At 44.7% G+C, this 15,808-nt stretch overlaps 1 protein-coding gene, 1 long non-coding RNA gene and 1 pseudogene across 2 annotated transcripts; all 3 read right to left on the bottom strand.

The window, feature by feature from the left end:
* Positions 1 to 583: 583 nt before the first annotated feature.
* Positions 584 to 3,500, bottom strand: LOC100278360 (uncharacterized). Its single transcript, NM_001151661.2, has 5 exons — positions 3,226 to 3,500; positions 3,060 to 3,143; positions 2,785 to 2,836; positions 1,494 to 1,650; positions 584 to 910 (listed from the first exon to the last, which is right to left on the bottom strand). The coding sequence occupies exons 1-5, from the start codon at positions 3,373 to 3,375 to the stop codon at positions 889 to 891; spliced, it is 465 nt and encodes a 154-aa protein (NP_001145133.2). The 5' UTR covers positions 3,376 to 3,500; the 3' UTR covers positions 584 to 888.
* A 3,329-nt stretch (positions 3,501 to 6,829) lies between these two features.
* Positions 6,830 to 8,519, bottom strand: LOC109944166 (protochlorophyllide-dependent translocon component 52, chloroplastic-like; annotated as a pseudogene).
* Positions 8,520 to 14,552: 6,033 nt separating this feature from the next.
* On the bottom strand, positions 14,553 to 15,319 carry LOC103646369 (uncharacterized). Its single transcript, XR_002267541.1, has 2 exons — positions 15,076 to 15,319; positions 14,553 to 14,921 (listed from the first exon to the last, which is right to left on the bottom strand). It is a non-coding gene; the product is annotated as an uncharacterized lncRNA (long non-coding RNA).
* Between the last annotated feature and the right edge of the window lie 489 nt (positions 15,320 to 15,808).

Raw genomic sequence — 15,808 nt, 5'->3', positions numbered from 1 at the left:
ACTATAATTGTGTTTAGTGCAATTCAGAAATTGAAAAAAAAAATACAAATACAACTTTTCCTGGAATGCCCCTTAAGGCCTTATTCGGTTGCGAAGATTGAGGGAGCTCCTTTAATTTTGCCTAGGGGAAAATTTAATCCTCTCCAACCCCTTCTCTAGATACAATATAATCGAACAATCTTTAAGGATGTGTTTGGTTTGAGCTCAAAGTGGGATGAGACGGGAGCGACATTGTTCCCTCGATTTTTTGGGATCACGCCGTCACAAGAAATTACTCCGATGTTTACCTTGCTCTCACGTGACTTTTATCCAAACACTATAAGTCTATAAAAACTATGACCTCCCCTTCCATTCTTCTTATACATCTAACCAAACACATCCTAAGCCAGTCATGTTGGACCTCTCTACTCATTGTCTAGAACCTGTCACTCCAACCGCTGGATATGGTCATTGAAGCAAGCAACCAGTTTGGAAGCTGCATTTGCAGGGAAAATCACATCCTAGCTGGCCTTGTCTGGCTGCACTTCACCTGTATCTCCATCCCCAAGGCCACAACAATATAGGGCACAGCTGCTCTGGTTGCAAAGACCAATGAATTTTTTGTTTACTCGCGTTGTTTATTTGCAATTATGCATGACAAAACCAGAAGAACAATGTGTACTACATCTCCCGCAAAAAACGTTCAACACTTAAATTTGAGACATTATCTTCTCTGCTGGAGGGCGACTGCCATCTATATTTACCAAACTGGAACATATAAACACAAAACAATCAGATGATTCCTATGGCTGATAGGTACATCTCTTCTGAGTCCGCAACTTTGTCCTCAAATTAGACGTGATGTTACATCTTTGACATATACTACCAAAGATGGCAATAAAACCTTCATCAATCGTCATCCTTGAACTCCCTGATTAGCCAATCCAAAGCAAATAACCATTAGATATCTCCTTCTGACAAATTTTTTATCCTGCCTACATTTATTTTGAACGTTGTTTGGCCAAAACATTGACGAAATGAAAGGAAAATATACAGGACCTTTCTCTTCTCATGGAGAAGTGTCACAGGTAGGGCTGACAATGAGCTATAAATTTTGCATTATAAGATTTAAGGATCGAATCGGGTTAGGATCGGACTCTATTTCTAGTCATTTTTGAACTATAATTTATTTAGGGTCTTGACATTTTGTGAAGAACCATTTGGATCACGATCCATTACCACCCCTAGTCACAGTGAAAAGTCCCCTACATGACAGGTTCCTAAATCATTCACTTCAACAATATGAACCATCTGTGTTACGCAAATTTGCCTCTACACAAAGGACCTCATGCATGAATGAGATTCACCTAATTAATATAGATATACTTTAAGCACAGGTCCATTTTCGAAGTTCAATTAATATAGATAATGTTGCTCAGAAGTTGTTAATGTATGTCAGGCAAAAAGGTAACACGGACGCTTACATGCAAAAGTTTCAGATAAAAGCATATTACCTGCGGTCAAGATAGCGTGGTTGGATTCCGGTGCCTTGGCATGTAGTGCATGTCAAAGAGCCGATGCCCTCGCAGTTGACACACTGCGATTCTTCAGTCTCGCCTGCACCAAGTACTACAGTAACAATGCCCTTTCCACTGCAAAACCTGCATACCTCTGGAAAATCAACAGATTCAGTTCAATATTCAGAACCATTGGACACTGTTTAGAGAAGAAAAAGAGAAGATGCATAGTTACAAGGCAGTACTGTATGCATTTTGTGCAACATACCACCATGCCCAGCCCATTATCTATTTCCATCATGGCTAGTTGTCTAATTCGCAGAAGCACATAGCTTGCAAGTCCTTTTGGTTCAAGGCTCTTATTAATATTGTGTTTTAAACAGGTGAATGTTTGTCATTTCCCGGGAAATTCAATGACAGCTTTGCTACCAGAGTACCAACTTAATTATTGCAGAATAAGTGAACAATAGATATCTGTTTTTTCCCTTGATGCCATCATATTTAAGTATAGATGTGGCCATGAAAGGTAGAGGTGCAGGGACACATTGCATGGTTGCAGTAGCAAACATTACTAAATTTTTGTTCCTATTTTCAGACCCTGCAGATGTCACATAATTTTTCACCCTAGTCCTCTTCCTACTGTTTTGCAAAATATTAAAAGGTCAACAAAATAAAATAGTACATGGGCAGAACTAAGGGTATGTTTGTTTTTCTCCTAGATTATTTAAGTTGGATTATGATGGAATGGTAGGAGGGTAAATTACCACTTTGGTATCACAAATACTAGCTTATTTCAGCTTATTTGTGGTTCCAAAGTGGTATTTTACACTTTTACCCTTCCATCATAATTCAATTTATATAATATAGAAGGGAAACAAATACACTCTAAGATGCTTCTTTGATTAAAAGGGAGCTTGGATATAACCATGGTTTTTTCGTTTTAACGAGTCAGTCCCATTACCAGATTTTGTGTGTTTCACTCAGCCATGTGGTTGTCCAACCAATGTTGTATGAGCTAGGGCTAGTTAGAAGCACTGCTTGCACAGCAGTTGTTGCCAGTTACTAGTTGGGCTTAGAATTAGCTCAAATTAACTAAGATTGGCTACCTAGTTATCTAACAACTAGTTAAAGGCATGGCTAAAAAACAGCTCTTTTGTTTAAATGCATTAGAGCTAATTTTAGCTAGTTTTTAGGTAGCTATCAATTAGCTCTTCTATTCAAACAGACCCTTAAATGCGAATTGGAATAAAGGAGATAAGGCTATGTAAGGAGCAGGATCATCACATACGCGCGCCAGAACCACTGCAGGGGAAGCATGGCTGTGTATTATCCCTCTTGGCCTGCATGGAAAAAAATATATTGCAACCTTTTTTATGACTTAAAACAGTAATAAATACTCGTACAGAACAGTGGCAAATTCACCCAAGATTGGATCTTCCAGTCTCAGTAAACAATGTTCTTAGCTGCTAACTCCCAGCCTAATTAACACGACTTGGACGGCAACAGGCTGTGCAGTGAAGAGCGAACGGGTCGCAACAAACTTAAAAAGTGGCGAATACTCACGGCATTGTCGATTTGAGTCTCGTAGAACACAGGGACACCTATTCCCACGGCGATGCTGACGACGCCCACCGAAATGGCCACAATCTAGAAGCACCGGGAAATCAAATGACTCCGCCGAGAATCAAGCAAGGGCAGGGCACGGTCGGTTTGGGCACCCGTAGCGTACCGTGTTCTGGTCGAGGTCAATGGCCCGGATGCGAGGGTACCGCGCTCCGGCCCTTCGCCGTCGGGGCAGCGCCGCCATGTAGGGCGAGGAAGGGGTGGGAGAGAGGAAGCGGGAGTGGAGCGTTGTGAGCGACGAGGAGGAAGTGGCCATGGCTGCGTGTCCTCCCTACGTCACGCGTTGGCTGCGGACCGGGTCTCCGGCGGGCGGGCGGGCGCGGCGGTGGCCTGACCGGCAACCTCCTCCGCGTCGTTTCGCGAGGAGGAAGAGCGAGGGAGGACTGGAGGAGGAGGAGAGGGTAGAGACAGCCGGGGGGGGGGGGGGGGGGGTCACCATGTGGATGTGGTATTGTGCGGAGACGTGGCGCGACCAGGTGCCAGCGTTCGGATGGGTGCCTCGTGATCGGGCGGGCCACCGGGGGCCGGCCGGGCCTCGGGACGAAGAAAAGAGTGGATGTGGAAGAACGCCGGAATTTGAGAGGCTGCGGAACTCCCAGAGCGGATAATATCCATATCCCAGGAGACCAAGGCTGGCCACGAGTGCCTGCTCTCCCGATCGTCTTTTTTTATCGGCAGGTGGTAGTCGCCAAAAACAAGGTCTCGCCATACAAGAGCGAAGCCGATCGTTAACTCTGCTGTTCATCTGATAACCATTGTCGCCACTTTGCTTTCTGAAAGAATGAATGAATGCCAACGGATTGACAGCCTCACATACCTGTTCGCTGAAGCTAGTGCACAGCCATCTGCTGCTTCTTATACAGTAAACCGTGCGAGGATTCTTCTAAGAGCAAACGAACAGGCTTATATGGCAGTGTACAATGCATGTCTACAGATGAACTTGCCAAGATTACTTTTACTTTTAGCCAGCAAGGGGAAGCAGCCGAAAATGGCAGTCGTGCTTTCAGATTCAGATATGCAAAGGTCGTCTCCGTGTACTACACGATTTCTCCAGCCCCATTATTGCACCACTAGCGGTAAGCGCGCGCCCTCGCGCGGGTCTGTAAATATGGACTAAAAGTGATACAGGTAGAAGACATATGTTTGATTTAGGAAAATAGAACACCTGTGGGGTCTAGATGGGTTCTGAGTGTACATAAGCAACTTATGCTGTTGCTATGATGAAGTCTTGCGGCTGTTGCCCTTTGTTTGCTTCTTGATCAGAAAAATTATACTCACTTCATTCTAAATTAAAATTCGTTTTAGTTAATTAATAGGTTCATACAATATTTGATATATGTGTTTTATATGTGTCTAAATTTATCTCCATCTATTTGAATATAGACATAAAAACTAAGAGTTAAAACAACTACTATATTAAAACAGAGCGAACATATCAATTTGTTTTGCAATGTATGCAGTGGCCGTAGAACTCTTATATCAGGACTAGTTAGGTGCCCGTGCGTTGCGACGGCACACAAATATTCAACAAAATGTGAGCGCACACCAATTACATAAAAAAGAACACATATATTATCAATGAAGTTTTCTTTAGAATCTGGTACATTGGAGCACCAAATTACACAAAGGTACATGATAAGAATATGTCTAAGTTTGTGTTATTTACTCATTTGTCCTCGATTCACCATATCAACTAATTATGGACAGAAAACAAAGCAACCAATCATAAATCCATACATGGCAACAGACCTTGCACGCTTTCGATAAGTTAGAAGTATGTGGCCAACATCATCGGTCTTAACTTTAGCCTCGTCCTTTGGAGTGACATAAGATTTATACTTTAAATTTGCAAATGCTACATGCCTAGAAAGAAGAATACAATGATATTATTATTGCGTACTTACAGCTAAAACTGAAGTGGGAAAAATATTATATATTTAGAAATGGCAGCTAAGCTTACATCTCCTTTGACCTCCACGTACTCTCTCTTAACCGTTTTGTAGAAATGACGGGCTTCCGATTTTATGATAGCCAGACATGACAATAGCTTGTATATCCTGCTTGGGAAGCAAGCTGTAGAGGTGAAGCACTCAACTAAAATCTAGTTTAGCGGTTTAGCCAGAAGATATACTATGCTTGCTGCCATGCCATGGGCGTGAAAACCCAGTTCATGACATAAGTACAAAAATAATTAGGCATAATATAGTAATTTCACCAAAAATAAGAAGCATCCATATTGTATTGCATAAAAAAGGATAAGAAACACATGTGAAACATTACCACACATATTACACAACTTATGAAATACTAATCCCAACCTGCATAAGTACAGAACATCAAGTCCCAACAGATTATGCTGCTTAATTGTTGGGGAGCAAACCAAGTAAGAAACCAACCAAAAAGGTAATAACGTAGGATAAGTTAAGCTTTTTGCAGTTCATTAAAACTATAACTTAAGACTCCCAAACTGGACGTAAAATATTTCTTGTTCCAAGAAGTGTAGGACCTGATATAGTTTTTTATTTAATTATTGCACAAACTGATCTAACATTATCGTTTATTGGAATTGATGGGCATTTGTTTTGAATAATCCAAACAAAAGATGACCTTTGGCACCTAATGTCCATGTTGATCCATCATATTTTCTAATGCCAAAAACAATGCAACTTTGTAACACTTTGACCCTATAACTACAAACCAAGGTAAAGCATAGGCTTAATAGCATATAGTGGAAGTGCCTGTGTGTTGCGATAGTTTTTATGTATCACATAGTTACAACTTATTTAAATGCGCTAGTTGTTCGACCATGTTATAAACCTTTACAATAATACTAATCATGAAGATAGGTCGATTTATTTCAATTATGATTATTTGAATACTAAGTCAAATGTAAAGGATAAAAAATCATGCAAGAAAATGTACATACTTATGTGCCATGAATGAGACAAAAGACTGGAAATGGAACTTTAGTCTCCCTTAACTGTCCAGTTGCTCTGCTCCATGCTTTTGCCTTCATTCATCTGTCCTTTCAAAGAATAATCACAAGAGATGGACTTCCCATTGAAGATAAGGTCGTAGGGACCTGTACGATGTAGTGAATATCTTCACAAAGAAAAAGAATTTTGTTTTGTGGCCAAAAATATTTGTGTAAAACCCAAATATTCTTGGAGATATAAAAAAGTCGACCCTGCAACAAATTATTTCATGATTTTGTTCTCAGACATGATGACATAAAAAGGTTATGTTCAGTTTGTTGTAAAGTAACAGTGATACCCTTAAGTAATCACTGATTTAAATAATTGAATCAAGATAAGTAGACAAATAAGTTAAATATATTGTTTAAACAGGATTGTGAAGCCGAATCATAGTTAATGCAAAGAATCTGGAATAGAAAGTGAAAATGACTACCATCTGTAGATTTCCAACCCCTGCATATAACAATTCATGTGCATAAATCTGACAACCCATTTATAGGATAATGAGAACAAGGGTGCTTATATGAAGCAAGAAAAAATATATAGGAAGAAAAGGACAGATGAGATAGAGTTTATATGACAGATGGAATGCTATATTTGTTAAAAATGGAAGTTACATGTGGTTGGATCGAAGGTATTTCTCACATTGAGATCAAGGAATCAAAACTTATAGGACAGAGGTATTTCTCACATTGAGATCAAGAAATGACTGCTGTTTCAATAGCATCTCTCCTTCTAATCCATCCCCAGCTCCACTGATTGTTCCTCAACTTTCATAAGTTCTTCCTGAAATAAATGGTGTCCATGAACAGAATAAGAATACAGATTTTATTTATGAATGAAGAACAGAAATGAACTTTACAATGTACAGACAAATGCATAGAGGGAGAAAAGTTTCTTTGAAGAAATATGTCCAAATTATCTATAAAATTGGGCATCTGATGCAAAGGTAAAGAATAAAGTTCTTACTGGAATCTCCTTATATATTCTGAATAATGTGGCAACCAATAGTGAACCAAACATCAAATAGATTTTTTTTTTGGAAACAACGACAACCCGTAATTCTAATTTCAATTTCCAGATTACTTCGTCAATCCTTACCGTGCAATTCATAAAAAAAGTATACTTGGGAGAAATTACTGAAAAGCATTGGCAACATGCTACACTGAAAGACTTCTAAAGAAACATTAAAATGTGATTATTCTATCTCCTCCTGATTCACATATTAAATCTACAGGACCAGCTAGTGTGATGTGCCTGATCGAAATAGAGCTCACCTTGAGTCAGGTTTCCACCTAGGATAACCATCGCTACCCGCCTGCTTCTTGTACGAAGAAAATCTAACGTCTCTGCAACTTGTAGCAGTCCATGTTTAATCTCAAGTAGCCCCATTTCCTGAAACACAAGAAAGAAATAACAATTTGTTGAATGGAAAATGTGATCATCGCTACCTGCCTGCTTCCCATTGAAGATAACGTCTCTGCAACTTGTAGCAGTCCATGAAGGAAGGAAGCTTCAGGGACATATCTTCCAGGATCTTCCTTCTTGCGGATGCCACGCATGATCCCCTTGTGTGCATACGGGACATGAGCAGGGTCCATGTGATTCTCAACCAAAATATCATACCTGCAATACAATGCAACAGTGCCACAAATCATGACTGAACTGCGAATGTCCAAATGTGCACTGCAGGCATGCAGCTGGATAGTGGATAGATCCGAGGATCAAAACTCATAAGAAAAAACCATGGATCCTTTACCCGTAATGAAGGTCTCTGATGCCATAGACGGTGACGAAGTCTGGGTCGTCAATTTCCGGAATGAGCAGTGGGCGCTTCCTCTGCAGCACGTCCTTGTACTCGGGGTCATCCCTCGGGTAGAACCATAGGATGTTGTTCTGCACCACGCAGGGGTACGACGCCACGCACGCCCTGCTGCTCGTGTGCATCGGCGGGCCGAGCGGCGGTGCCTAGGGGATGAACTTGTAGGTGCCGGCACCGTCGAAACACCAGCCGTGGTATACGCACTGGAGGCGCCCCCTGTCGTCAATCCGGACCTCGAAGAGCGACGCTAGGCGGTGCGGGCAGGCGTCATCGAAGACGCGCCACTCGCCGGCGCCACGGTCGTACCAGTCCACGATGCTGAGCCCCAGCACCGTCTTGCCGTGCGGCACGTGCAGGTCGAGGTCGCACACGGGCGCCAGCGGGTACCACAGGTCCAGCCAGTCGAACCGCTCCTCCCCGGACGGCGACGGCTGCTGCTCCTCGGTCTGCGGTGTCTCGGTCGCCACGGAGGACACCGACAGCCGAGCGGCGCGGCCTGCTGCTTATGCTTAGCCTCGCGGAGACCAATGGCGCGGCGGCCGCGGCCAGGGGCAGCGGTGGGCGCGAGGCGCGAGGGAGCTGCAGGAGGGAGAGGGGATCCATCGCGTGATGGCGGCAGAAACCCAGGACAGGCTTGGCGGGTTAGCGGGTCACCTGGAGGCGGAGACGGCGCGAGCAGATGTGGAGTTGTCGCCTAGGGTCTCGTGGCCTCGTGGTTGGGGTGGACGGCGGCTGTCTCGTAGAGAGGGCGGTCGCGGCGATGGTATCGCGCGGGGATGGCGTCCGTGCCCGTGCGGATCGGGGGAATGGTGGACGGGCCGATGACGGGGGCGCCGCGTTGATGGGGGTCTATCAGGCCTCGGGGGCACGGCGGGAGACGGGAGCGGGGGCAGCAGGGTGTGGACGCCCTCTTTGCTCTCTTAATAGAGTAGTATAGATGAATGATTTCTTGTGCCTATGTTTTTGCAGTGTAATATAGAAGCATCTAAGTCCTAATAATGTCTTTTTTTTATAAGTGCTAATAATGTCTGCTTTCCCTTATTTTTTTACAGAGTGAGCTTCAGAAGAATTTGAGGACTTGAAACTTGATTTACCTATCAGTCATGGATTTCTTTTAATATATACTTCTTAAAATAATTTCACTTGGGGACACATATTTTGCTAGACATTCAAAGATGTTGCTTCGGTTGAACTTGTCATGGCTTATGGGATTCCAACTTCCAAGGTCTGCCATTGCCCTCTTTACGCGAAGGGGAAATACAAAAAATAATATCCATTTTATATAAGAAAATCCGCAGTTGGACAACTCCTGGGTTTTTTTTTCTGTCAGGAAAATGAAATGGCTAGGAACTGAATAATCGTTGGTTTTGATTATGTAAATGATAGTTTATGAGCTGCAGCCGTAGCAAGCTGCAACAATCACAACCGATATTGGCACATCACTAGCCGAGGTCATTGACACAACAACAAATCATTTTATCCAGAATAGATCAAATACTATATTTTTATATAGCATGTGTTTTCACTTTTCAGATGTGATACTGTGACCATATTAGACTTTTCAACATCAACGAAGCATTATGCTGGATTATTTAACCAACTAACACATATTTTACTTCAATTAATTCGCTTTATGGAGATACAAAAAGCGAAATATGTGTCAGCACTGAAAATACTTCAGAGGTTTAGTGTTATAAGAGAACATTTCATTGTACTACCTAAAACTTACTCATGTACCTAATCTCGAAAGGTGAAAATATTATTATCGCTGTATAGAGTCTAAGGTTGTCTGCAGCATATTGTGTAAAATAGGTGATTTATATTGTAGATTACATCGTTTACAGAGTGAGGTTTAAAATAGGGGATGAGATAGGGATCACATAGGATGGCTAATGGAAAAGTTCTACGAATATTTCTAGTCTTTCTTGATCTGCCCCATGCAGCAAAAGTGTCTTCCTCCCCATGCATGCAAAAGTGAAGTTTGAGCTTGTCAGTTAATCTTTTGTCACCAATATTTCTAGTCTTTCTTGACCTGCCTATGCAGCAAAAGTGTTGTCAAGAAACCTATGCTAAAATGGTCTCTAACCATGTAGGTTACCCATACATACAAACACAAAAAAGAACTAAGAAACCTGCCAAAATGGTTAGGAAATGTTTTTTTTGGAAAATCAAGGTACTTTGTTTTAAGAATTTGTTGAATGTGTTGTGGCACATACGCTGGCAGGCAGCACGATGAAGTATGGCACATTTCATTCGAAGTTGGGCCTTGTTTTACATCTTTTAACTCTTTTGCTTTTGAATACTAATGGTACAATGTTTGGTTGTGTGTCTCTTCTCCTCTTCACAGAATACACAATACAACCTTCTTATCACGGATCCATCCCGAATGTTAGTCTGCTGGCTTTGTTGGGTTTTGTTCAGAGATTGGCTTGGCCTTGAGTTGGCAAGTGCATATCGTCAGGTTGACACATACTTTGGATGCTTCGAACATGCCTTATATCCCTGCCAAAGTTCCTTGTGGCTTTGGCATATTTGTGCTTCTCTTGCTGGCGTTGTCGAAAGTCATTGTCTGTTCTAATATATTCATCTATCTTATAAAGAAAGCTTTTTAAGGTTTGTGGAGGCTTCCTAGAGAAGTCTTGAGATCATGGGCCAGTTCGAAGCCCCTTGATTACTGCCTCAATATCATTTTCGTGTGACACCCCTAGTGCTTATGCCCTAATTCAAAGAAACCTTTATATATAACCTTGGAGGTTTGGAGGGTCTCCTCTATTTCTTGAGCACACTGAAATAATGCGTGGGCTCTGACTGGCTTGGTCTGAAAACTCTGGAAGCTTGTGAGTAGCTGGCTTTTGAGTTGATACCACGTATGGATTGATCCTAGGCAAAGTGATGCATACCAAGTTTATGCTACGCCTCTTGTATTCCCTTAGAAGAAAGCTATGGTTGCTTCGTAGCTCATGAGGAATTACCATGGATCAGATTGGACATTATAAATGGAAGCTGAGATGGCTTATACAAAGATGGTCATGGTGTCGTTGTAGATTGCTTGATAGATAAGACATGTTATCATAGATGAAACTGGCATGGTCTTGCTCCTCTAGAAGGAAGGTTCTTGTGTTGAAACCTCGTTGTTCTTGTATTTGTTCATATTCTTTTCTTCTCATGCGATGAAGCTTTTCGGAGGATTCATCAATCTGCCGTCAAAGCTGGGCAACTCGAAGCATCTTGTCTCTAGACTTACATTTGTCTCTGAATGGCCTCAAGACTCTTAATTTATGCATTAACGTCATCTTGTTGAACTCGTAGCTCTTGGGCTTTCCTCTTCTCTTGCCTTTGATTGACAGCTTTGATCTACTGAGTGGCTTCATTGCAGTCTTGCTCTGTTGTGTCGTTAGCGCAGTTGGTTACACTAACAACTTTCTCTTTCTCTCTTCATGGAGGCATGATCTAGGTCACTGATGAGTTCACCGGTGATGGACGCCAAATGTTGTGAACCCATCAAGATTATGGAAATAAACACAACATGACAATATGTTATTGTGTTATATTCTTCTCCCCTTTGAAGATATTGAAGGGGAAGGATGGTTAAAGAGTTTAATGTCTAGAAGTAGTTTGAGTAGTTAATTAGATGAACAACTATTTAATTGAACATGAAGTATAACACAAGTTGAATCAAACATCCAGTTGTTGTTAACAGCCATCATCCATTTCTTTGAGTAATTGAGATACCATGACAACTATGAATAATGAACTGTAAAGGAATCGACAAACAACATAGCTTCGTCTTTATTATACCTTTAGAGGTTCTCTAGGGAGAAGCCGCTATAAGCACAAGATTACAAATGACCGCCTTTAGTAGTAGTGGACTATTCATCTATTTTTAGGGTCGGACCGATATATAACTTCTTAATAAATTACAACTATGTTCTTTATGTTACACAACATCCCTCCACAACTAATGGTGTGACTTCTCGTCCCTTGGGGTCTACCTTTGGCTTCCTTTGCTAGAAAATGATCATGAAAACTTATGAGCTTTGTTCCTGTTTCCTTCGGCTCCGTGCGATCTTCGACTTTGGAGTCCGTATGAAGCTACATTTTCCTTACTTTATCTTTGAAGTTTCCTGAACAACAATAGTTAAGTTTTAGGTAGAAAATAAAATAGAGATTTGGAGATAGTCTGGTAGTACACGTGCTGCAGTACTGCCTTGCCACTATTAAGAACTATGTTACCATGGATCACCAGATCCGCTCCCTTTCCTCTCGTCGACAGATTAGGCGCGAGAAGATGTGGATGACCCGTATCCCTTCCCAGAAACCCGACAGAGAGCACACGAGACACATGATGTAGGGTTGGGCCTATGACCTCTTTCTCTTTTGTATTTCATATGAGGGGGTACGTGTTCTATATATAGAGACATGATAGCCCTTAGGGCATATTCGGTATTTGCCCACATAACCCTTCATTAGGGTTTCTCAACACTCCCCCTTGGGCGAATACCGTGACCAACACATGCCTTATTAAAACTCCCAAAAAACCCAGTGGAAAAAATATGGAGAAAGAGCGCATGGTGACGCATAATGCATTTGCACTTTGTTGCCTCGTTAAAAACCTCATGTGAGAAACTTTAGGAAAACTCACTAAGGGAAAAAGAGCACAACAACTATCATCAGGATAGATTTTGATCTTTTGGATTTGGATTGCATCGAATCTTCTATAAGGGCTAACTTTTGAAATATGCTCCCCCTGATCTTTGCAAAATTGTCTCAATATGATAAAACATCTTCTTCTGGAAGTATATGCATACAAAGACTTAGCAAACGAATTGCACACTGTTGCAATGATTATATGAGGAAGTTCACCTCAACTCACTTTTAGGATATACGAGGTAAGTGCACATATCAACATAAATAAGCCATTTCAACTCGTGGTGTTCGATTGACTGGATCTACATATTTGATAGAAACTTCTATAAAGCTTCACGTATTGATCATCAAGTTGACGCCCCTAGGGCATACTGATATGATATTCAGCGTCTCGCAATTGTTATCAATATTAAGCATTCGCTCCCCCTGACGATGACATCTGTCAAAGTATTTATCCCTCGTAACTCAAACGCATCCTTCAAGATATGTGTCTCATTGTTCATCTGGAATAATGAGGGTGGATGAGGCTAGGGAGCTACACCTTTCATTCTATCATACACCACAATGTATACATAGTTGTGCAAAGCAAATAACTTGTCCTTCCACAGGACTTAGGGGATATTATAGTTGTGATAGTACATATTTGTCAGCGTTTTGAACCAGGGGGGTCCCTGGACCGACGAGTAAATTGTCGCCGCGTGCCCCAGCCCAGATGGGTCGGCGCGAGACGGAGCGCGAAGGGGGGAAGAAGCCGAAGGGAGACGGGCGTGAGAGGTGAAATCCCGCGGCCTTCGTGTTTGTCCCGCGCCCAGGTCGGGTGCGCTTGCAGTAGGGGGTTACAAGCGTCCACGCGGGAGGGAGCAAGCGACCTCACGCGAGCGCCGTCCCGTCCTTCCCCGCGCGGCCAACCCTCTGTAAGAGGGCCCTGGACCTTCCTTTTATAGGCGTAAGGAAAGGATCCAGGTGTACAATGGGGGGTGTAGCAGTGTGCTAACGTGTCTAGCGGAGGAGAGCTAGCGCCCTAAGTACATGCCATCGTGGCAGCCGGAGAGGTTTTGGCACCCGGTTCGTGTAGTGTCGTGGCCATCGGAGGAGCGCTGGAGCCTGGCGGAAGGACAGCTGTCGGGGCTGTCGAGTCCTTGCTGACGTCCTCTTGCTTCCGTAAGGGGGCTGAGAGCCGCCGTCGTCATAGAGCGTGCGGGGCACCATCATTACTCGTATAGCGGAGCGAGCCAGATGGGACACTGGTCTTGTTCCCCGTAGCCTGAGTCAGCTTGGGGCAGGGTAATGATGGCGCCTCCTGTTGACGTGGTCGGTCCGAGCCCGGGGTTGGGCGAGGTGGAGGCTCCTTCGAGGTCGAGGTCGAGTCTGTCTTCCAAGGCCGAGGTCGAGTCCGAGCCCCTGGGTCGGGCGAGGCGGAGACCGTCGGTTGAGGCCAGGGCTGAGTCCGAGCCCTGGGGTCGGGCGAAGCGGAGTTCGTCGTCCTTCGGGGCTGAGCCCGAGTCCGAGCCCTGGGGTCGGGCGAGGCGGAGTTCGTCGTCTTCCGGGGCTGAGCCCGAGTCCGAGCCCTGGGGTCGGGTGGAGCGGAGTTCGTCGTCTTCAGGGGCTGAGCCCGAGTCCGAGCCCTGGGGTCGGGCGGAGCGGAGTTCGTCGTCTTCCGGGGCTGAGCCCGAGTCTGAGCCCTGGGGTCGGGTGGAGCGGAGTTCATCGTCTTTCGGGGCTGAGCCCGAGTCCGAGCCCTGGGGTCGGGCGGAGCGGAGTTCGTCGTCTTCCGGGGCTGAGCCCGAGTCCGAGCCCTAGGGTCGGGCGGAGCGGAGTTCATCGTCTTCCGGGGCTGAGCCCGAGTCTGAGCCCTGGGGTCGGGCGGAGCGGAGTTTCCTATGGCGCCTGGGGCTGGGCTTGGCTGCTGTCAGCCTCACTCTGTCGTGTGGCACAGCAGTCGGAGCGGCACAGACGACGCTGTCCTCTTGTCAGGCTGGTCAGTGGAGCGTAGGGATGGCAATGGGTCGGGTTCGGATCGGGTATGGTAAATATCCGCCCGCAATAATACCCGCGGGGTGTTACTCATACCCGCCCGCGTCTATACCCGCGGGTAGGATTTTGTACCCGTGCCCGTACCCATCGGGTATCGGGCGGGTATCGGACACCCGCGGGTATAATTAAACAAAACAACAAATGTCTCTTAGAGTCTTCAGTCTTGGACATAAACTTGGACTGTTGGGCAGCAAAGAACAAAAACAGCAAGGATAATGAAGGGACGCTCCTCGGATTGGAGGGACGCTGACGCATGATTCTTGGAGACCGGCAGCCGGCACGGAGCCAGGGACGCTGACGCAGGATTGGAGCCTGGCAGGTGCTCTGCCTTTTCATCCAGTACAAAGCAAAGTCTGAATATTTACAGGGTAATGAAAACAGCAAATAATGAAAAAACTGAAAAACTAGTGAAGTACTACAGATTATCCTCGTGTGCTAGGATAATGAAGCAAAGTCTGAATATTGCTGTGGTGTGCACCTGTTATCAAAGATTCGCCAGCATCTCTCCTTCCACAAATTCCAAGCACTGTAGGTTATTGGACTTGCTCGCTGCACCTCATCCCCTATTGGATATTGGAGGGATTGCAGGATTGGAGACCGGCTGGCCGGCGCTCGGTTTCTGGTGGTGGCGGCTGGTGGTGGCGGCTGATGGTGGAGGCTGGCCGGCGGCCGGTGCTCGGTTTCTGGCGGTGGCGGCTGAGAGACAGAGACGGTGACTCGGTGACTGACTGACTGTGTGTGAGACTAGGTTTTTTGGTGATTGGTGAATAGAGATGGACATTGGGCCGGGCCGCTGGTTTCTGGTGGGCTGAAATTGAAAAGTGAAAACTGAAATAATTTCGGATATCCGCCAAGACCCGCGGGTGAAAGATAAAACCCGTACCCGACCCGATTTTATCACGGGTCGGGTATGGGTGAGACCCGCGGGTTAAATTTCGTACCCGAACCCGAATCCGACGGGTCGGATATCCGTGGATATCCGAACCCGCGGGTAAAATTGCCATCCCTAGTGGAGCGGCGAAGTGACTACGGTCACTTTGGCTCTATCAACCGGAGGACGCGTGTTAGGATAAAGGTGTCAGACCGCCTTTGCATTAAATGCCCCTGCGATTTGGTCGGTTGGCGTGGCGATTTGGCCAAGGTTGCTTCTTGGTGAAGACTGAGCCTCGGGCGAGCCGAAGGTGCGTTCGTCGCCGTAGGGGGTCCTCGGG

The sequence above is a fragment of the Zea mays genome, chromosome 2 (genome assembly GCF_902167145.1).
Source record: "Zea mays cultivar B73 chromosome 2, Zm-B73-REFERENCE-NAM-5.0, whole genome shotgun sequence".
NCBI classification, from domain to species: domain Eukaryota; kingdom Viridiplantae; phylum Streptophyta; class Magnoliopsida; order Poales; family Poaceae; genus Zea; species Zea mays.
Note: the sequence above shows the minus strand (reverse complement) of the source record. Positions and strands in the feature narration are given on the sequence as shown.

Bases quoted from the DNA above. Each gene is read 5' to 3' on its own strand.
- LOC100278360 (NM_001151661.2), bottom strand. From the start codon at position 3,375: ATGGCCACTTCCTCCTCGTCGCTCACAACGCTCCACTCCCGCTTCCTC. The intron at 2,837-3,059 runs GTGAGTATTCGC...TTTTCCATGCAG, and splicing joins AGACTCAAATCGACAATGCC to GCCAAGAGGGATAATACACA. The intron at 911-1,493 runs GTAATATGCTTT...TTGGCTAATCAG, and splicing joins CCACGCTATCTTGACCGCAG to GGAGTTCAAGGATGACGATT.